The sequence below is a fragment of the Ostrea edulis genome, chromosome 9 (assembly GCF_947568905.1).
Source record: "Ostrea edulis chromosome 9, xbOstEdul1.1, whole genome shotgun sequence".
NCBI lineage: Eukaryota > Metazoa > Mollusca > Bivalvia > Ostreida > Ostreidae > Ostrea > Ostrea edulis.
This window is the reverse complement of record NC_079172.1, coordinates 3,677,360-3,701,015: the sequence shown is the minus strand read 5'-3', so window position 1 is coordinate 3,701,015 and position 23,656 is coordinate 3,677,360. Positions and strand designations below refer to the sequence as shown.

General features: G+C 35.5%; 1 protein-coding gene across 4 annotated transcripts; it reads right to left on the bottom strand.

Moving 5' to 3' along the window:
• Positions 1-263: 263 nt before the first annotated feature.
• On the bottom strand, positions 264-23,054 carry LOC125658504 (arylacetamide deacetylase-like). 4 transcript variants are annotated; one of them, XM_056148253.1, is made up of 9 exons: positions 22,680-23,054; positions 20,207-20,278; positions 19,247-19,294; positions 11,570-11,720; positions 11,296-11,382; positions 10,895-11,018; positions 8,083-8,146; positions 4,671-4,792; positions 264-935 (listed from the first exon to the last, which is right to left on the bottom strand). In XM_056148253.1, the coding sequence occupies exons 2-9, from the start codon at positions 20,239-20,241 to the stop codon at positions 268-270; spliced, it is 1,299 nt and encodes a 432-aa protein (XP_056004228.1). In that variant the 5' UTR covers positions 20,242-20,278; positions 22,680-23,054; the 3' UTR covers positions 264-267. The 4 variants fall into 4 exon arrangements, with proteins under 4 accessions (XP_056004228.1, XP_048745737.2, XP_056004229.1 ...); XM_048889780.2 differs by having other exon boundaries at positions 22,635-23,038; XM_056148254.1 differs by lacking the exon at positions 20,207-20,278 and having other exon boundaries at positions 22,635-23,036.
• Positions 23,055-23,656: the final 602 nt, after the last annotated feature.

Genomic DNA, 23,656 nt, shown 5'->3' with positions numbered 1-23,656 from the left:
TTAAGCCATGACCCAAATAGGATATGGTGTGGGTCATAATATGGGGTAAAAAGTTTACGCTTGGATAAAAAAAGGTAAACAATCTTTTCACAAACATTCTGAACAACAGTAGGGTGAAGGTAAATCGGTTGAGCATTGTGGCCCCACAGGCCTCTTGTTATTTTTATACAAGTGTAGGGATCTTTCAAAATGAATTTTTCGGCGATTCTTAGGTTCTTCCATAAAGACATAATCTCGTGCATATACAGTTTAGAATAACGAAATACATCACAACTCTTTATTAAGATATTCACAAATTTCCACAACAGCTTTTAAACCATTTTGATAGTTCGGGACAGACAGGAATCCATGGTCCATTCCAGTAAAATGTCTGTGCTCTACCTTTTTGCTCATCGTTTGTAATCTCTTTGTCATATAAAACCCATCATCACGCAAAGGATCAAATTCTGCAGTCAATATGTACGTGTTTGGCAATCTACGTATACTTTGATCGTCTGCCATTAAAGGCGCAAAAGAAGGATTAAAAAACACAGGCTTTATCAACTTCGATAAAGTTTCGTTCTTAACAGAATCTGGGGTAGCACTGCGACTTTCGCGTAACTTCTCAGGTAAAATTGTGATATCTAAATATTTGGCTTCTTTTGAATTCAACCATTCCGACGTAAGGTGTTTGCCAGCTAACAAATCTAAGTGATCCACTTTCGTGTAGTCATGACCAAGGCCATACCATAACCAGAATTCACACATTGTTTCAGCATTAAGTGCCCCGGGAACAGAATTTCCCGCGTATTTAACGTAAGCAGGAGATAGAAATTGGAAGGCCTGAAGAGCCGGATAAATCAGAACCTGGACTTTTATCTTTGGGAGGTCGACAAACTCAGGCCCCAGCAGTCTCAGTGCCACTGCGGCAGCCAAATTTCCACCAGCGCTGTCACCTGTAGAGACAAGAGAATTGTATGTACAATGAAAAGGTCTCTCACGAAAACAACCTTAGTAACAGTCTCCTCAGTTACTTGATAGCGCTGTTGATTGACAATTCTGGTTATTACGTATTAAATTCCACTTCCAAGGAACTTGAGAGACCACCACCAACAAATTATCATTATTTTTTCTCTACTTTGCACCGTACGTGATATCATAAGAAACAACAATGTATATCGACATTGTTGCTCTTGGACTCAGGTCACACAAGTAGATTGATTTACTAACATGGCTACGTCAAAAGGCAAATTTAATTGAAGCTGGAGTTTTGTAATTCGAATGGTTAAAGGTATACTTGACACAAATATAGCAGGGTTAGAAATCCTTTGATATTAAAATGAGGCAGCGATATAGAGATATAACATATAATGGTTAGTCCCCGAGGGTCTCTACAGCCCAGTAGCTAAGTACTTCGTTACTAGCTTGGAAATACGGATGTATATTTAATTGCTGTTATAAAAGTTAGAAATTCATTCCAAAATTAAGGATTATCTCCCTCACGCATAGCTCTTATCCTTAGACGAATTTGACTCCACTTTTTTGGCACTCCGTTTTCCCTAAAATAGCTCTAAAAGTCTATTGTTATTTTGGATTTCAAACATTTCGGTTGAGCATCACTGAGGAGACATTGTCTGTCGAGATGCGCATCTGGTGCATCAAAAATTGGTATCGTATAAGTTTTACATAACAAATAACATCTGAATCTTGCCCAGTGAAAGTTGTGCATTAAGTCGAAGATTTTTATATTGGAACTGTAACTCTCTGGTAAATTCCAGTTTTCACTACAGTCATGCAACCACTGTCTATCAGTTTACAGTCACCTAATAGAGTGAATCAGTTTACAGTCACGTGATAGAGTGAATCAGTTTACAATTACCTGATAGAGTGAATCAGTTTACAATTACCTGATAGAGTGAATCAGTTTACAATTACCTGATAGAGTAAATCAGTTTACTGTCACCTGATATAGTGAATCAGTTTACATTTACCTGATAGAGTGAATCAGTTTACAATTACCTGATAGAACAGTTTACAATTACCTGATAGAACAGTTTACAATTACCTGATAGAGTGAATCAGTTTACATTTAACTGATAGAGTGAATCAGTTTACAATTACCTGATAGAACAGTTTACAATTACCTGATAGAGTGAATCAGTTTACAATTACCTGATAGAGTGAATCAGTTTACTGTCACTTGATAGAGTGAATCAGTTTACAATTACCTGATAGAGTGTATCAGTTTACTGTCACCTGATAGAGTGAATCAGTTTACGATTACCTGATAGAGTGAATCTGTTTACCGTCACGTGATAGAGTGAATCAGTTTACAATTACCTGATAGAGTGAATCAGTTTACTGTCACCTGATAGAGTGAATCAGTTTACAATTACCTGATAGAGTGAATCAGTTTACAATTACCTGATAGAGTGAATCAGTTTACTGTCACTTGATAGAGTGAATCAGTTTACAGTCACGTGATAGAGTGAATCAGTTTACAGTCACGTGATAGAGTGTATCAGTTTACAGTCACGTGATAGAGTGAATCAGTTTACTGTCACCTGATAGAGTGAATCAGTTTACAGTCACCTGATAGAGTGAATCAGTTTACAATTACCTGATAGAGTGAATCAGTTTACAATTACCTGATAGAGTAAATCAGTTTACTGTCACCTGATATAGTGAATCAGTTTACATTTACCTGATAGAGTGAATCAGTTTACAATTACCTGATAGAACAGTTTACAATTACCTGATAGAACAGTTTACAATTACCTGATAGAGTGAATCAGTTTACATTTAACTGATAGAGTGAATCAGTTTACAATTACCTGATAGAACAGTTTACAATTACCTGATAGAGTGAATCAGTTTACAATTACCTGATAGAGTGAATCAGTTTACTGTCACTTGATAGAGTGAATCAGTTTACAATTACCTGATAGAGTGTATCAGTTTACTGTCACCTGATAGAGTGAATCAGTTTACGATTACCTGATAGAGTGAATCTGTTTACCGTCACGTGATAGAGTGAATCAGTTTACAATTACCTGATAGAGTGAATCAGTTTACTGTCACCTGATAGAGTGAATCAGTTTACAATTACCTGATAGAGTGAATCAGTTTACAATTACCTGATAGAGTGAATCAGTTTACTGTCACTTGATAGAGTGAATCAGTTTACAGTCACGTGATAGAGTGAATCAGTTTACAGTCACGTGATAGAGTGTATCAGTTTACAGTCACGTGATAGAGTGAATCAGTTTACTGTCACCTGATAGAGTGAATCAGTTTACAGTCACCTGATAGAGTGAATCAGTTTACAATTACCTGATAGAGTGAATTAGTTTACAATCACCTGATAGAGTGAATCAGTTTACTGTCACCTGATATAGTGAATCAGTTTACAATTACCTGATAGAGTGAATCAGTTTACAATTACCTGATAGAGTGAATCAGTTTACAATTACCTGATAGAGTGAATCAGTTTACAATTACCTGATAGAACAGTTTACAATTACCTGATAGAGTGAATCAGTTTACTGTCACCTGATAGAGTGAATCAGTTTACAGTCACGTGATAGAGTGTATCAGTTTACAGTCACCTGATAGAGTGAATCAGTTCACAGTCACCTGATAGAGTGAATCAGTTTACAATTACCTGATAGAGTGAATTAGTTTACAATCACCTGATAGAGTGAATCAGTTTACTGTCACCTGATATAGTGAATCAGTTTATAATTACCTGATATAGTGAACCAGTTTACAATTACCTGATAGAGTGAATCAGTTTACAATTACCTGATAGAGTGTATCAGTTTACTGTCACCTGATAGAGTGAATTAGTTTACAATTACCTGATAGAGTGAATCAGTTTACAATTACCTGATAGAGTGAATCAGTTTACAGTCACGTGATAGAGGGAATCAGTTTACAATTACCTGATAGAGTGAATCAATTTACAATTACCTGATAGAGTGAATCAGTTTACAATTACCTGATAGAGTGAATCAGTTTACAATTACCTGATAGAGTGTATCAGTTTACTGTCACCTGATAGAGTGAATTAGTTTACAATTACCTGATAGAGTGAATCAGTTTACGATTACCTGATAGAGTGAATCAGTTTACCGTCACGTGATAGAGTGAATTAGTTTACAATTACCTGATAGAGTGAATCAGTTTACAATTACCTGATAGAGTGTATCAGTTTACCGTCAGGTGATAGAGTGAATCAGTTTACAATTACCTGATAGAGTGAATCAGTTTACAATTACCTGATAGAGTGAATCAGTTTACAATTACCTGATAGAGTGAATCAGTTTACAATTACCTGATGGAGTGAATCTGTTTACAATCACCTGATATAGTGAATTAGTTTACAGTCACGTGATAGAGTGAATCAGTTTACAATTACCTGATAGAGTGAATCAGTTTACAGTCACGTGATAGAGTGAATCAGTTTACAATTACCTGATAGAGTGAATCAGTTTACAGTCACCTGATACAGTGAATCAGTTTACAGTCATGTGATAGAGTGAATTAGTTTACAGTCACCTGATAGAGTGAATCAGTTTACAATTACCTGATAGAGTGAATCAGTTTACAGTCACGTGATAGAGTGACACCGAATAGGAGTTATACACAATTGAATGTATACTGAAAGTGAAAATACAAAATGTATATACCCATGACACCTATTCTCTCTGGGTCAGCTCTATAAGTCTTGCTGTGACGCAGAAAATGACTCGTCGCTGTTACACAATCGTCTATGGGAACAGGGAAAGGAAATTCGGGAGATAATCGGTACCTATAAATCAGAAGTATAAAAGATTATAATGAAAACAATTCTCCTTGATAGAGCGGTCTGACAGAAGGAGACGTAACACGATATATAGACAGTACATCATCAAACCTGTACAAATTCAAATAACTTTTGGTCCAATCCCGGAGACTGAAACCTTTATGCATTTTGTTCCCTACATCTGACCCGTGGTCCATGAATTTCACAAATTTGGTAGAGAAACATTACACCATGCTTGTTTCCTCCACTTTCATGAATAGATGATATTTAAATATTATAACGCATTTCCATTGCATCATGCATGTAGCCTCGACAAGGGATAAAGACTTCTATTTTCAAGTACTAAGCACATAGTTTGTCTATCGGATGTTCAGGAATATATGAGTTTTATACACTTTTAATGCATTTTCACTATGCGATATCCATATAACTCCACCCTGGAGCATGAATGATAAAATGCTTTATGCTCAATATAATAATAGAGGCTTTCTTAACTTAACATAACTACATGCATGCACGTAGTTAGCTTACCAGATGTTCAAGAATAAAGAAGATATTTCAACAGTCATTGTGGTAGCTCAGTGGTTCGTAACAGGGAGGTCCCACTCGTGCCATGGCCGCGCCAAACTTAAGACGTAAACATAGATAGAAATTGTTCCTTCGGCAAACAGTTGGCAATTGGAAGTGAGAATCACGAGTCTTTTGGATATGACCTTAAAAACGGAGATCCTGTGTCGCGATAGGAAATGTTAAAAGAACCTCCCGTGCTACTGCCGTTAACGCTAAGCATAACTCTAAATTGGTGGTACTTCACTTACAGCTGGTGGCATCTCAATAGGAGAGAAAAAGTCTCGATGGGACGTAAAACAAACAACCAACCTATTATATAGGTCCGCGAATGGACGTGAAGCCATGACTTGGAGAAGACTAATTCTATAACAGTGGTAGAGGCTTTCGTGCTCAGTGTACCAGATGTCTAGGAAATGAAACAAAAGTGTAAAGACTAGCATTCTTGAAGGTTTTAATAATCCCCGCAACCCCATCTAAAAAAAAAATGTGTGTGTGTGTGTGTGTGTGTGTGTGTGAAATTTACTTTTTATTCCACTATCCCAAACGGTGTTCCAAAACAATTCTGATGAAATTCCTCCAAGCATTTTCTAAGAAGCAAAATTTGTACAAATTACATGACGCACTTCGATGGTAAGGCTCTTGAAAATCCATAAGAATCCATCTCTTGGATTCTGTGTAGCATACGATGGAACATTCAAAATGGAAGCAAATCAAAATGATTGGAGATGAAACCACGTGAGAAAAATGGTGTAACACGTTGTACCTATTCGCGACCTTTATGTCCCCATTGCCACATAGTTTCGAAGAGATAAGAAATAGGAAAATAATTCCAATACTTTTACAGATTCAAACTTACGGCGTTGGGTAGCTTAGTATACCCGCACATTAAAAAAGTGTAAGGGTACATTGTTGTTATGAGAGTTGGAATGAAAGATACAAAGATATATCACTTTTGTAGTATATTAGATATTCTTTATGATTTATCCATGTCTGTAAATATGCCATAAGAAGAGCTTGGATAACAAATAGTTTAGCTATCAACATTCAAAAGAAACTCTACTTGGAGTCGAAAGCGAGTAAACAAAACCAAGGCTTCTGTCCTTTATTTTCCACATTAAAGTCAATTATAATACTTGCAAATAAAGTGCTAAACAGCAATTAGTATCGTAAGCCAATTTACTAATTATTCCAAAAAAGATATATTACTTTAACTTAGAGATTTAACGATTGTTTGCTTCTTTTACGTCTCGTCGAGAATTTTTCACACATACTGGGTAGTCACCAGTTGAAGTACAACAAATTTAGACCCATGCTTAGAGTTCAGGGCAGCAGTGATGCATGGTTCTTTACTGTACCAACGCCTGCCGCGACACGGGACCTTCGTTTTTAAGTTCATATCCAAAAGACCTGTGATTCGTACATCTCAATGTCGACCGTTTGTCGAAGGAGCAATCACTTCCTATGCTAACGTTTTAGGTTTGACGCGGCCATGGCACAAGCGGGGATTGAAACCACGGTATCCAAGTTACAAAGCGAACGCTCTACCACTGAGCTACCGCCGCCAGTTTTCTTTAAAGGAGAGAAATATCACATTAACGAAGTGAGATAGAAATCTCTTAAATGTCAAGAGATATCTCTTAAAGCTAGAGATATATCTCTATAACTTAGAAAGATAATTATTTAGCTTAGATATCTCTTAACCTTAAGAGATATATTTTTCATGAGATATCTCTTTCTCGATTTATAAGATGTATCCCTCAAGGTTAAAAAATATTTTCCATTTGAATAAAATTGATTTTTCAAATGAAAGACATTTGCCTTTTATGTGACGTAATAAGATATGTCCAAATGAGAGAAAAGTTTGGGTTAACCTAGTACTTGGGACGGCATTAACAAGTTGCTTCCAGACAGAGATTCGAGAGTTGTATAATAATTACTTCAGGATTTGATTCCCTTGATCTGTTTTAGGAATTGATAGGAAATTAAATTCACAGGTAGAAATGTTTACACGTACGAGTTGAAATCATTTGACAAAAAGTCAAAGCATATATTAAAAACGAATAATCTATTGTACTTTAATATATTTATGAATATTGCAGGAGCATCAGATATGCCTGTAGGCGCACCAAAAATGCACATCAAGTTGTACTTTTAAGCATTATCCATTTTAAATCACCCTATCTAAATTACTAGTAATTACTTCACTGTAACTAGTAGGCTAATGTAAAGTTTAATGGATTCATATAAAATTTGTGTTTAGATTTCACAGTCTCTGGATCCAAGATAGAGATGTAACCTTAACTTATAGATATTTATCTTTTTTGTTTGAGAGATACCTCCTTTGGATGTTATGAGAGATATTTCTTGTTTTAAAGATATTGTTCCTTGAAATTTTTATAATAATATCGCCTTAAGTTAAAGAGATATCTCAATGTAGAAGATATACATCTCTCTACGTGAAGGGGATATCCGTCTAAGTAAAAGAGGCGTCCCTCTGTTAGAGGGATAGTCTCTGTAACTTGATCGATGACTCTTGAGTTAAAAAAATGTCTCATTTTTTAAAGCGATATATCTTTTAAATAAGAAATTTATCCTTGGATTAGAGAAATCTCTTATATTCCGAATAAATAGTAAAACGGTTTGATATAATTTCGGTTTGCAGTATCAGAAAAAAAAAGATTAGTGCGAAGACTGAATTATTTTGAGGTTAAATGAAAGATACATACTCGACAGATACCACCACCATCCGCTTCTGTCTAACAAATCCTCTTAGTACTGGGTCATAGGAATCTGAAAATAATTATCTCGGACAATGTCACTGTACCAGAGATACCCCAATCGAACTACTTTGTCATCTCTATAACTTTTCGGTTACAGGAACGACATAGTTGTAAACTTCACCAAAAAAAAAACAAAAAAAAAACAAAAACAAAAAACCCAAACAGAAATACATTGCTGGACCCAGTTAATATTTTACCAAGCCCCTATCTTTATTCCTCACAAGAATATTAACTGCTGTGAAGTAAAAAAAATATATTCGAACATATTGTGCAACAACATACATATATGCCAACAAATGCGAGAAGTGGTGCAAATCAAATGTGAATTCTACAAAACTTTCCCCTAATCAACATCACAACATATGACTTTTCAACACTTTATACGACCATTCAAAACGAAACACGACAAGGCTTTTTCTTTTTCTACATCAAAGACAGGTGCTACTTATTCAATTAAAATAGAACACGGAAATATTCATATCTTGTGATCAGTACTTACTTCATCCCAAAAATTATTTTGTTAAACATCACTCTGATTCCATGCACAAGTACTCTGAAGTTAATATTAAAATGCTGGAGTTCCTCATTGACAATACCTACTTTGTCTTTGATAATCTGGTCTTCCAACAGTCTGTTCGAATTCCCATTGGCACGGATTGTGCTCTTTTATTAGCTGACCTGTTTTTATACGCCCGTCATTAGACGGGACGTATCACGTTAAATGTATGGTGTTGTCCGTGCGTCTGTATGGCTGGCTGGCTGCCCGTCCGTCCGAGGTCATGTTTTCCGATCTTTTTTCCGTAACAGATGCACGTACGACTTTGAAAGTTGGTCATAATTCTCCCTCAAGAAGTGTAAGAATGAATTTCCATTTCAGCTAGATTGGTATGTCCTTGACTTACTTTAGGGCTATCAGTAGGTCAAACAGTTTTCTGAACTTTTTTTCGTTACAGATACAGATATTGCCCTGAAATTTACACATAAGCTTCTTCTCAGAGGAATACAAGTTCAGTTTGCATTTCAGTTGGATTGACCTGTCCGTCCGTGACCTATATTAGGACTAAAAAAAAGATCAAACAGTATTCCGGGCTTTTTTCATTATGGGTACAGATATTGCCCTGATATTTAATTACAAGCTTTCTCTTAGATTCTTGGAGGAATACAAGTTCGGTTTGCATTTAAACTGGATTGGTCCATCCTTGACCTACTTTTGGGCTAAAAATACGTCAAACAGTTTTCCGAGCTTTTTTCATTACATCCTCTGTCGAGCGGTCACAACTGCCATAAGCCATATATCTTGATCAGGCAAACAGTAATCCGAAGTCAAATCAATGTCAAAAGAACGGCCTAACAATTGGTGTGAAACACGTCAGACAACATTTGACCCAATGACATGCTGTATTGGTAAATTAGACCGTTATAATGACCATGAAATCTGCAAAATGCTGACTTTAAACGAGACAGTTGAAAACCCTGTAACATCAACTTATTTGTCAGTATTCTGCCTCGATTTATAAACTGATCACACACAGAACAAGCTCTTGCGTATCGAATCAGTTGAAAGACATACACACCATATGAAGGTGATAATGGAATATTTTTACATAAATATGGGAAGTTGACGATGGAGAAGCTGAAGTTTATCATAACGTTGAGTTGTTAGTTTGCCATTAGAATCTATGTTCAATAAAATATCTAAGTATGAAGCAGATGTGGAAGACTTGTGTCTTTTATTTCGAGTTTACTGGGATATATATCAATCGACATACATATGTTGTTCATAAATAAAACGTCGTCGATATATCTAAATGCTGAGTTCAAGACCACAGCAAGAGGTTCTTTTGAATAAATTCTACTTGTTAAGAATATAGAAACATGTCAGATATATTGACGATATGTGACTTCCGGTGAAATATCGAGCACGATATGTACAATTAAAGATGGGCGATACATTTTCATCAGAAAAATAGTTGATGCGCGGGTGAGCGATATGACCTTGAAAACCGAGCTCCTGTTTCACAGTAGGTATGTTTTACGTCCCGTCGAGATTGTTTCACTCATATTGAGACTTCACCAGCTGTAGGTGAAGTACCACAAATTTAGTCTTATGCCTAGCGCTCAGGGTTTTTGGTGAAGCGGCAATCACTACCCACGTTTACGTGAAAGGTGAGGATAACATGAAGAAAACAATCATTGGTTTCTAAATCTTTCTAAGGGTTCGCATAAGTCTGTTAAATGCAAGGTGAAGATAACGAACAGTGATCAATCTCATAACTCCTATAAGCAATACAAAATGAGAGAGTTGGGCAAACACGGACCCCTGGACACACCAGAGGTAGGATCATGTGCCTAGGAGGAGTAAGCATCCCCTGTCGACCGTTCACACCCGCCGTGAGCCCCATATCAAGTGCCAAGAAGTTTGACGTGGCCATGGCGGGGCTTGAACTCAAGACCTCCCAGCTGACCTGTAGTCATTGTCACAATAAAGAACCTTCACTACTACGACCGAAAGCGTCCTTCATAGGTCAAAATGTGTAACACTTTACATAAAGCTGGTGACGCTTTCGTCGGTAAATCATAGATATATCGAACATTGTTTTATGTTATATTCAAGAATTCTCTTCACGAGTGAAAAATTCTTGAATAAAACAATGTTCAAAACCATCTTTAGAGTTCATTATACGCGTTTAAATCGAAACACATGTCACAGTAATATAAGAAATATTCAGTGAAACTAAAGTATGAATGTTCGAACTACCTCTAGACCCCAACACCCATCCTCCTCCATGATAGAACACGAGTGCTGGAAGAATTTCGTCACTTTTTTGGTTTTTGGGTCTGTATACTCGTACATCTACACCATCAAATATATCGTCCACGGACTTATGAAGAAAATAAGATTTATTCACCTTTTATGTTGATGAATTTTGATTTGCTTAGTATTGCAAATTGACAATTATGATTTATACACTAACTCTTAGTATAACAAATTGAAATTTATAGTTTTATACAGCAATACAAAAAGCTCAAGTTATGCTATTAGGGTCTTTGCAGAAGTGGAACATTAGGTTATTTTGATATCGATTGAAGGATGATATCACAAGTAAATATCTCTGTCAATATAAGGTGAAGGTTAAAAAAATAATAATTATACGGTACCGTAACAGTGTCGGCTGGATCAATGTCGAATTTAGGAGACCCTAACTTTTTGAACATTTCTAAATCGCTCCAACCTATGACAGAAACCTGGAAATTAGAAGAAAAAAATTGTATTGTCATATATACAATATCTGTACATGTATCAATCGACTTATAAAGCGATGAAATAAAACCTTAGGTAGATGGGGAGGTAAATGAAAGTAATGATGTCAAAAACACAATTTTGATAGGCAGGAGAGAACAAGAATGTAAGATTAAATAGGAATTTACTTACAATTGTCTTAGCTAATTTGAATTTTGCCAAAAACGCCATCTGCTGGTAAGGTTCTTCCGCTTCCGGTGGCATTGGTGTGTAAAGATGATATGCCAATCCCAGCACTGCCACTGACAGAGCAGTGAAGAGAATCTTCAGCTTTCCCATTGTCCTATAAAACGAATGAACCTTGTAACGAGATTGTGATTACCTTGTAACGAACAAGTGAAGATAACGAGCAATGTAATCTGAGACGCTTGTAACGAACAAGTGAAGATAACGAGCAATGTAATCTGAGACGTTTAATCATAAAGTGTGTTTTTGTGACATAATTAGTGTTATATTATGTACATGTAAGAAAGTCTTCATTTTGGGGTGGTCATGTGATAAAATATTATGACACCTGAAGGGCTATTTGATAGATTTGTGCTTGTACCGCACCAATTCAGATTCCAGCGAAGATTTTGGTTATTTATCAAATATATATAAATACGCCATTCTAGAATAGAAGATCCGCCGTGCACAATGACAATCGACGTGCTGATTCAGAAAGGTTATTTAGTGTGATATTACATATGCAGTTGAGTTACGATGTTGTAACTGAGGTTTTCTGTTAACAGTTCGAGAGAAAGTGTGTTTGCAGATAGATATAATGTGAATTTCAGATGGCCGGTAGGGACAAAGTTTTCTTTGCAATCAACCATTCCAATTCTTTTCAAATTTGGTATGAAGCATATTTGGGACAAGTGGGGACATAAATCGTTAATTGCACTCCCGGGGCCTTGGGGCGGGGCAAAAACTCCCAAATATTGACCAATTTTCAAATAGAAATTTCTTCCCAATCCATAGTCATGTCGACCAGGAAGATCTCTACCAAAATTATAAATTTCATGACGGAGCCAACCTTTATATATAGTGTTTATGTTTAAAAACATTTAAATGTCATCCTCGTTAATGCTATTAATAATAAATTGAAACTAAATGGATAGTTAGAAAGAGCAGGTAGTCCTTTAATTGTAAATTTGGTGATCTCAGGGATAGGGCTTTGCTACCAGGGTGGGGCCAGAATGGTCATAGTAATGAAATGTGTGCTAAAACTTGAATATATTTAACTTTTACAATTTTAAAATTCAATGTTTTCGAATAATTACAAAATTATTCTCATTCATCTGATGAAATCTCAGAAATATATTTAATCAAATCAAATCTCAATGTATAATCTCAATATATCTCACATTATAAACAAATATTGAATCGGATTAATCTCACTTAGATTTCTAAGTATTTTCACTTTGTTTCGTTTCGTTCCGCTTAATACTAATATCCACACGGATATTTGTATTTAATGGAACGAAACGGAAGCATGTTTTTTTTGTTGTTGAAAAATGCGACAACTCTATACTACAACTGATTCCGCTAAGTAAAATCATGTTCAAGCCTAATATGAAATATTATAAGAAACTAATCATAGTACTTAATTATTCTTCATTCATTTCCTTCTTGGTACTCCACAACTGGTTCCTCTCAGTTAAATACCAATATCCGACTTTTGGGAAAGAGCAATATAACTCTTACAAGACGTCGCAATATATAGTATGCCAATTGACGACCATGTTACGTAAATGACATGGAAAAAAAGACAAGTAGTCATGATTTTTTTGATTGGCGGAAAAATCCTTTAGGTTTAATTTTCCCGTTGTTGATGTTCTTTGATTTCTGAGTTTGTGTAATAATTCTAGAAAGATCACAGCTAGTTTTTAAATGACAAAAAATATTTCCTTTCAAGGAAATCAACACATTTCAGCATTCAAAACGCGACAAGCCCATGAAACGTATTGCATGTAAACATTGGCAGCTTTACAATATACAGTGGCAGATCTAGACCTTACTGGGGGGGGGGGGGGGGTGGGTGGGGTGGGGGGGGGGGGGTGGGTGGGGGTGGTTGAGACCCGAAGGGGGAGGGTATGGGGGGCCTCCTCCCGGAAAATTTTGATAATATTGATTCAAAATGGTGCATTTTAATGCTTTTTCGACTGAAATTCTTGTTTCTTCTTCCTTTCATTTATAGTCACCACATCCTTTATAGAATTTAAACAAAAACAATAAACTTGACTTATTGATTCAAAATAATTCATTTTAATGCATTTCAGATTAAAATTCTGGTTCCTTCTTGCTTTGATGCATAGTTATCACTACCAAAATAAGAAGAGCGTGGAGGGGTTCCACCACCCCCCCCCCTAAATCCGCCACTGACATATGAACTATAAACGCTACAACAAAATCGATCGGGAAAGATTATCAAATGTAAATATACCCAAACGTAAATATACCCGAGTAACTTCATGACCTACATTCAAATTAATGCAAGATCTTGTGAACAAATTGTTGTAACCTATTGGAAAATGCAATAAGCAAGTGATAATTCTACTTTTTTGTAATTCGAAGTTAATATGTCATTTCACATATACTAGCTACATGTGACACCAAGTTTCAAGTGTTTTAAACACTAAAACACAGTAAACTTTACTGACATCAATTAATTTCAGATGTATTCATTGTCCGGTTTTATAACAATAACGTCCTATATGTATATATATATATATATATATATATATGTATATATATATATATATATATATATATATATATATATATATATATATATATATATAATGGAGTAAAGCAATGTGCATTTTTAAATGAATACACAATTTCTGCATGAAAATACATATCCCTACCTTATGTGCTTACGTGCTAGATTTTGTACCTTGAAACCTATGGGCGGCGGAAAGAGTAAACAAAGTACTTAAAGTACTCGTGGGAGTTGAACATTGTGGAAATTCAGTTAGAAAAGATAGTACTGGAAGGGTAGGGGGATAAATGACTGAATATTATCATTATTTTAGATACAAATCAACTGTTGTTGTTTTTCAAAGCGTTACAACAGCAAACATGGATAATGGAAGGCCCATGGGCCACAACGCTCCTCGAGTAACTGAAGTCGTGTTGTTGTTTTCTAGAATTTCACCCCTTTATATTCTCATGAAAAATGTGACCACATATTATGGCCCAAACATTCAAATCAATATGGTTATCAATGTCTTGCAGTTATGAAGAAGTTTTCCCCCTGTATATATACATTCAAGTTTAATCCTAGTTATAGCTAATTCTAAGGATTCATTACTTGAAAAGGTAGTCCAATATGCTAAACTGTCACCTGAGTATACTACAGTCCTGTAGAGGATCAATAGAATGGTAAATAATTGTATAATAACTCAAAATAAATGAAATGCAAAAAAATTAAAAATTGTCGGGCATCGGAAATGCACAAGCCGAGTTGCGCAAGGAATGGGCATAGAGGGAACCGGCAGAAAAGTTTTCAAGAATTATCAAGCAGGGAGCAAAATTTTGCGTACATAAATTTCAGCCGACTTAAATCCTTTGTGACCTTGACCTTTAACCCTTGACCAAAATCAATAGGCTTCTTTGTCTCATCAAGGGCGATAATCCATCTAAGTTTAATTGAGATCCTATAATTTGTTAAAAAATTATAGTGCAGAAAACAAAATTTTCTCCAAATTTCAGTCTATTTATAGCCACTGTGACTTTGACCTTGTGACCCCGGTATCGATAGGATTCTTGTCTTACTTAATCGATCTAAGTTTGATTGAGATCCTATAATTCGTTCAAGAGCTATGGTGCGGAAAACAAAATTTTCTCCAAATTTCAGTCTATTTATAGCCAGTGACCTTGACCTTTGACCTAGTGACCCCAGAATCGATAGGCTTCCTCATCTTACTGAGGGTGACAGTCCATCTAAGTTTGAATGAGATCCTATAATTTGCTCAAGAGCTATGGTGCGGAAATGAAATGTTGATGCGTGCCCGCCTGCCCACCCAAAGGCACTTCATCAGATCATAAGCCGAGTTCGACTTCATCGCAACTCCGCTAAAAATGAAACACTAGTCAAATAATGTTATTTATTGCCAAGGTATTTGGGATATTATACTGTGGCTCAAACAGGGGGTGAATGAACCTGACAGTATGGAAAGCATATAGTGGAATCAGACTTGTGATGCTGGAAATCTATAGTGATTAATAAACTATACATGTACAAGATCCATAACTATTTTTTTTTTCCAGTTTGTGAGGGAGAATCCTCATGTCTCTTTCATCTGTAGACAAATAAACAATGTGTTTTGACCAGAGCAATTTCCAATCCTTTTTGCAGCATACATTCAACATTGTGGCTGGGTTAAACTTTGAAAGTGAAGTAATACATGGCAGCACCTTATCCCATGCTCTTAAAATTTCTGTTTGACACACACTCATGACATCCACTCAAACATTACAGAGTGCAGCAAAATCCCATTGTAATAGGGGATTCAAAATGGATAACTGGTACAAAATATGGTACATACTATTCAAAAAGGATAATGAATTTGACATATTGATGTCTTGGAAAAGGAAATTCTGACATCGGGGCTCTAAGCGTTTTCAAACATTGTCATTTGATAAAAATGTTCTACAGTTTTAAAAATAGATATTAATATGTCTTTACATACATAGGTGAGAAAGTTTCCATTATTCCTAGCCGAGACATACCATGTATGCGCAAAAAATTCATAAACAAATATCACACTACTCACGTAGAAAATGTGGACCTTACCGTCATCAAGCGCAGCGAAGCATGCCATTTCGAGATTGTAGTCGACGAAAGCTCGGTAACAGTAATGAATAAGGTACACTCATTTTGTATCTATTTTGTGACTTTCTTTATTAAAAGGAACAGTTCTCTAATGTGTAACGTGCAATTACTACGTAATTCAATAACTTGAAGCATGAAGCAGTTTCACTTTGCCACCGGATATAAGAAATTTTATTTCGTATTCCGATCCCAATCGAAAGTTGTTGACTGGGAATGACGTGTTTTAATTCAATCTACATGTAACATCAAGCATTTTTATATCACATTAAAAAAAAACCCAAATATATACACATACACAATGTTGTAGAGTTATTTCTTGTAAATTTTCTGAGGTTTCGCACCATATTCGATATTTCGCGCCACGGTGTCAATAGGGCTTGTGTGCAGTTGTCGTTCGTTTCCCTATCAATGTTTATAGGTGACGCTGCGCTACAAACGACAATTTTCAACCTTATCTTTTATTTTTCTATGTATATCAGTATCAATTTGATCGAAATCTTGTATTCAAATTGATTTGAATACAATATCATTGCATTTATTTACATGTCAATTATCAAAATTAGATTAATTCAGAAAAGTTACATGGATTATTTAATGGCGGATGTTTATAAAAGTTTATGTTGATTTACCTAGGAGTAAATCAGCTGACACAGAACCCCCGCTGACGACCACTATACAAATCAATACAAATTACTGCGCAGAAAAGTGCGTGATGACCCAGGGAGATTGAACATAGTTCAACTCCCAAAAAGACGTAAATACAAAACAAAGAAATATATTTGAAAAGCATGCTGAAATGCACAACACACTAGCTTAAAACAATCAGCAGACTCCGTTGCAAAACGACCGATCATCGAGGCATTACAGAATTGACGCCAGATGGCGTGCAACGAAGAAAAGACATTGGAATTTATAGTAGATGGCGCTATGCATATTCAATCGCAACTTTTGGAAAGATGCCTCGAATGTATTACGGTTACTGGAAGTACAAAATTTGTACACAATGTATGGATGCTTCCAGCCACTGTTGGTTGGTTGGAAGTTTTACGTCCCGTCGAGATTCACAAACTTTAGATGATGTATCACAAATTTAGACCTATGCTAAATATTAGCAGCTGTGAAGGAGAAACTTCAAACTTCAAACTTACTGTGTGACTACATATGTCAGAAGTGGTGATAATCAAATGTGGATTCTACAAAATTCTAAAGAACGTTTAGTAAACTTGAAATCGTAAACCTTTTCCCAAATCTATAACATCAAAACTTATGACTTTTCAACACTTTACACGACCATTTCTCACGATAAATTAAAGACTAGACTTTTTGACATCATAGAAAGTTGCTTCGTCAATAAAAATGGAAAACGGAAATATTCATATCTAGTGATCAGTCATCCAAAAACTTGCTTTGTTAAACTCCACTCTGATTCCACGCACAAGTACTCTGAAGTTGAAATAAAAATATGCTAGAGTTCCTTATCGACAATAAATTTGTGGTCTTTGGTGATCAGTTCTTCCAACAGTCTATTGAAATTCCCATGGGCACGAATTGTGCTCCTTTGTTAGCTGACCTGTTTCTATATTGATATGAAACAGAATTTATTCAAAACCTTTTACGTGAGAAGAAAAAACCTCTTGCTGTGGTCTTCAATTCAACATTTAGATATATTGACCACGTTTTGTCTATTAACAATGATAGCTTTCATTCACATGTCGATTTGATATACCCCTGTGAGCTCGAAATAAAGGACACCACAGAGTCGTCCACTTCTGCTTCATACGTAGATACGTGTATTTTATTGAAAGTAGACATTAATGGCAAACTGACAACTCAACTGTATGACAAACGGGATGATTTCAGCTTCTCCATCGCCAACTTCCCAAATATTGATGTACCTATATCCCATTATCACCTGCATATGGTGTTTATATCTCTCAACCAACTAATTCGATACGCTAGAGCTTGATCTGTTTATGGTCAGTTTTTAAATCGAGGCAAGCTACTGACAAACAAGTTGATGGTACAGGGGTTTTAACTGTCTCGATTGAAGTCAGCATTTCGCAAATGCTATGGTCGTTATAACGATCTAGATCGTCAATGCAACCTATCATTGGATTAAATGCTGTCTGTCGTGTTTCATACTGATTGTTAGGGCGTTTTGGCACTCTGATTTTGACGACGGATAACTCCGATTATCTGATAAGGATATAGGGCTCACGGCGGGTGTGACCGGTCGACAGGGGATGCTTACTCCTCCTTGACACCCGACCTTCCTTTGGTGTGACCAGGGGTTCGTGTTTCCCCAACTATCTATTTTATATTGCTTATAGGAGTTATGAGATTGATCACTGTTCGTTATCTTCACCTTTTATATTAAAGACAAAGACACATAGCATGCATGTACATTTATACACAGAGCATATCACAGGTTAACAACAGAATACGGAATAAAAATAAAACATTTCATGGCAAAATATACAGATACGAAAGCAGAAGATTTAGAGGAAGATATAAAATACTACAAGCCAGAGTAGATGTATATAAAAATAATCATTAAAATTCAAACTAATTCGTAATGTTTTTTTGCAGTACAAGCTATTTTAAATAGAAAGCTGGATAAATAGTATAAGAATTTAATGAAAATAATTTGAATATAGATGTAATTAAAATCAATAATGATAGTAAATTAACCATATAGATATTTAAAATTTCATTGCTGGCAGAATTAACTAAAAACATAAACTAGAAAAACAAAGATCTATTGAGCCATGCAAAGACACCACATAAAAGCTGCATAGATAAAAAGAGGAGAAGCAACATATAAAGCTATACACTGGACCTAAGATCTGCATGATTTACAATTACATTTGGGACCAGACCAAGTGGAAATAAAACTTTTTAACTGATTTAAGGTGGTAAGATGCCAAGATTCATTTGACAAAGAGTTCCAGATCTTAAGACCACTGTACCTAAAGGATTGCAGCCCATACCTGGTTGTCCTGACACTGGGCAGAATGGCAGTGTTTGTGTATCTAAAACTGTAAGAATGATCTTTAATGATGTCATGAAGAAACAGAGGGCTGGATTTGTTTACAATTTTATAAGTTTCTACACTGTATATACAGTGTGAGCATACGCCTTACTTTTAAGGTTGGAAGAAGAGAGTTTTGAAGCGATTCATCATATGTAGATACATAATCGTTATATATGAAATGAAGGGCTCTTTCCTGTGTCCCCCACCCCCCTCATTTTTATGGTATTCTTTTTAGAGCAGAAGTGCCAGGTACGGGGAAAATAACTAAAATTTGATAGAATAAAGGAATGGTAAATGGTGAGTTTACTTAAACGACTAAGATTGTGTCCTATTCTTTTTAAAACATTTAATTGCTTAGCTGCCTTCATACAGATGTCAGCAATGTGGGAGTTGAAGTTTAATTGAAAATATATGGTAACCCCTAATAGTTTAACCTTCGATTCACTGCATAGAGTAGTTGTTAAATCTAAATCTTTGCTTCTCTTTTCCATTGAGATTGCTTGGAATTTGTATGGGGTTGCCTTCATTTCGTTACAACTGAACCAGTTTAAAAGGGATAGGCTAGCATTTTCCAAGGTGGTGATTAATATCTCTGCTTTTTCATGAAAATAAGAAGCAGTGTTGTCATCATCATAATTGTAAATGGAAGTCAGAGGCAAAGCCGAAAATATCATTTATAAAGATATTAAACAGTATCGTTCCAAGTATCGAACCCTGATGGACACCTTTGAATACTGGTTGAAATGAACTAGAAACCTCTCCGATTTTCATATATTGCTATCTCTCACTGCAATAACTTTCCAGAAGACTTGAGGCTTCATTTCCAAGACCGTAGTGTTTAAGTTTTACGAGAAGCAAGTCATGGGGGAGACAGTCGAAAGCCTTGGAGAGATCCATAAGAATGACGGCTATATACTTATTCTCATCCAAGGCTCTTTTCCAGTATTCCATGATCCTAAATAAGGTGGACTGACATCCATACCCAGTTCTGAAAGCAGCAAGGAATGGATGAAATATAGACTCAAAATATTCGGAAAGCTGTATATGGATGGCTCTCTCAAAGAGCTTTGAGATGGCTGGCAAACACTGACCGGTCTATAATTTCCTTTGTCTAGACAGCTGTTTTTCTTATGAATAGGGCAGACTTTGGCTTTCTTTAGTGAATTGGGGAAAACTGAGTTTTCTATGGCCTTATTCATAAGACATGCTAATGGTTAAACTAAAGATGGCACGGCTAGTCTTAAATGCAAGGGTAATATATTATCTATTCCTGTAGCTTTCTTAATATTGATTTTGTTTACGTGTTCAACGATAAAAGATTCATCTACCAGTTTAAAAGATAGTGGTTGTGAGTCCTTATCTTTCATGATAGTATCAATTTGTCTAACACTTGAATGTTTTTTTTTATCTATTTGAAAATTGTTTGTTCCTATATCCTTTGCCACATTTACGAAATAGTTGTTAAAGATGGTCGTAGACTAAACTGTCATTTTCACATGTGATAGTATTTCTAGTGGTGTTATTGCCCTTATTTGTCAAAAACGGTTTGATTGTAGGCCAGAAATCTTTCGACTCCCCCCCCCTTCACATCTCTCTATAAAATATTTATTTAGAGATTGCCTTTTAACTTTTGTGACGTAGTTTCTTTGAATTGCATATGTTTTCCAATTTTTGTCTGTATTACAATTTTGAAATTTATGAAATAGCATCTTTTTTCTGTAAACAGCTCTCTTAAGAGCTTTATTCATAAAAAGGATTTTGTTTAGGTAAAACCTTCCTATTCTTAAAAGGAGCGTGTTTTTCGATCGTTTCTAAGAATCTGTTTTCAAAATGTTGGTATGTCATCATGGTATTTTCTACATCTGTAATAGTGTTTATTAATTGATTTAAATTAATAAATCTACACAAATTTGTATATAGATTTCAAATTAAACATTATCTGAATAACCACTACATTGAGATGTGTTTTATGCTCATCCAAGTAGAACAGGCAGTACCTGTTCTGATTTATTGAATTTTGCCTTAGGTCATTATAATCAAACTTTTGTAAATAGGTTTGAAAGTGTTCGAAGTTCCTATTGGTTTTAGTGTTGTTAGCTGGTGTTTTATTGGTCAGTTCTTTTTCCCTCCAAAAGTTCTTGGTGGTGTTCAGTCATTCTTTGTCTAGTTGGTTTATAGAGAAGTTGGTGAAAATATATGACAGATATTTGACTGTTGACTGATCATTTCTTTAACAAGGTAAGCTTATTTTATAACTTTTATATTATTTCTAAATTGCAGTAAACTTAATAATTTGGTAGATTTAATTCCATAGCACTTGCACAGTGAGAATGATATTTTGTGAGGCATAAATCAGTTAGCTTGAAATAAGTTAAATTTATGTGTTTCACAGATTTGGTATATTTTTAAATACATGCTCGATATTTTTATGATGCAAGTTTATTTATGTAAACTTCATAATTTACAGTCAATCTCCATGGACATTTTTGTTAAATGAGGGATTATTGCCACATCACTTATTCCCATAGAATGGTATGATGGTGTTCATGATATATTTTATGATTATAATGAATAATGTCTGTATAGTCATTATAGAAAATCATAAATATATAGTATCAGTGTTTTTAAGCTTTTATAATATCATGGTAACATATATTTCAAAGAGGTAATTTGTGTAAATAAGTAATACTTTGATGTATATGATTGTAAATATAATTATTTGTTTGATATGTTTCAGAGTGTCATACACATATATATATATATATATCTAAAGCTTAGATTCTGGCAATAAAATGGAGGTGATCGACATCTAAGAACCCATACAGGACTTTGTTGTTTAATTCGACAGAAACCCTGTTACACACCAATAGCATTAATGAAATCTATACTACTTAAATCTTCGAAGTAGTTTTATACATTGAAATTTTTAAAACTTCTACACAGCTAGCTTGGTTTGTGTGATTGTTGAAGGAGTGACACACTTCAATTAGACAGCAATACAATTGTGGACATCACTTAAAACCACTGTTAAAATTTAAAACGTTATGTACATAAGATGACATATTTGTGATAATAAGATCTAAAAGGCTTGGTTTTCCATAGCTGGTGAAACATGTTGGTTTCTTAATGTGATTTCTAAGATCAAAAACATCACATATCTCCTGCATGACGGAACACTGAGAATCATCTAACATATCATAGTTGAAATCACCTAAGAACATAAGATGCTGATATTTGGTCGGCATACATATTGAAATCAGAAGTGAACAGAGAGTCTGTCATACTGGGCGGCTTATATACGCCTGAAATGAACCACTTTTGATTGTCAATACATAATTCAATACCTATGGCCTCGATTGACTTGAATTCGAATTTCCTCTTCCTGTCACCTGGTAGATCAGATCTTAGATATGCCACTATTCCCCTTCCATGTGTGTTTCGATCCCTTCTCCATAGGATATAGTTGTCCACCTGAAACTGGACGTCCGCAAAAGTCTTCACCAAGTTTTATTTCTGATAAAAAGAGTAGATCAACTACATTCCGAGTTAATAGATCATGTATGTGCTCAACTTTGCTCCGCAGACTGTTTATATTTAGATATGCAACTATAGATTTCTTTGGATTAGCTTTCCTAGTTGAAAAAAGTTCAACAAATATATCGTTTTCCTCATTATCTTGTACTTTCGATTTCCCATTTGGTGTAGCGAAAGGGGAATCACTCTGATTTGTTGATGTGAACTGTACATTTTCGTGCATCCCATCATTCTCTCACCAGAGGGCGCGCTACGCAAGCTTCACTTGTGGAGCGTAGCGTAACGCCCTCTGGTGAGAGATTGGCATCCCATCACCACTCGGCGGCTGGGAGTAGGTGGTTTCCTCATCATTGAAAAATGTTTGGTATTCACACAGATTGCAGTAGGAGCAGTTATCAGATTTACCGAGACTCATGTAAGCAGCAAGATCTAAGTTCGTACATTTCAAATGAACCCATAGCTCAAAGAAGTCACATTGTATCGCTTTCTGGTTAGACTTTACCGGTTTTCTACATGTACTGCAAGGAAATCTAACTGTCCCTGGATTAGGCGACACATCACCGCAAAGGAGGAGTGTGCATTTTAGTAGGGCGTGATCAAAGCGTATTGAATTTGAAGACCAAAACGGAATGTGTATGCTGTGGGCCTCTATGTAACAGTGTTTAGCTTCGATAGAACCATTTTCTCGCAGTTGATCTAAGTCTCCTGTTCAAATTCTTTTTTGAAAAACGACAGGAACAAATGCTATTACTGTTTTTTTTTTCTATGGCCAGGCTAAGTCCTTGCACCGACATTTTCCCCTCCTACCTCCCTTCGAAAATTGAAGGGAAAA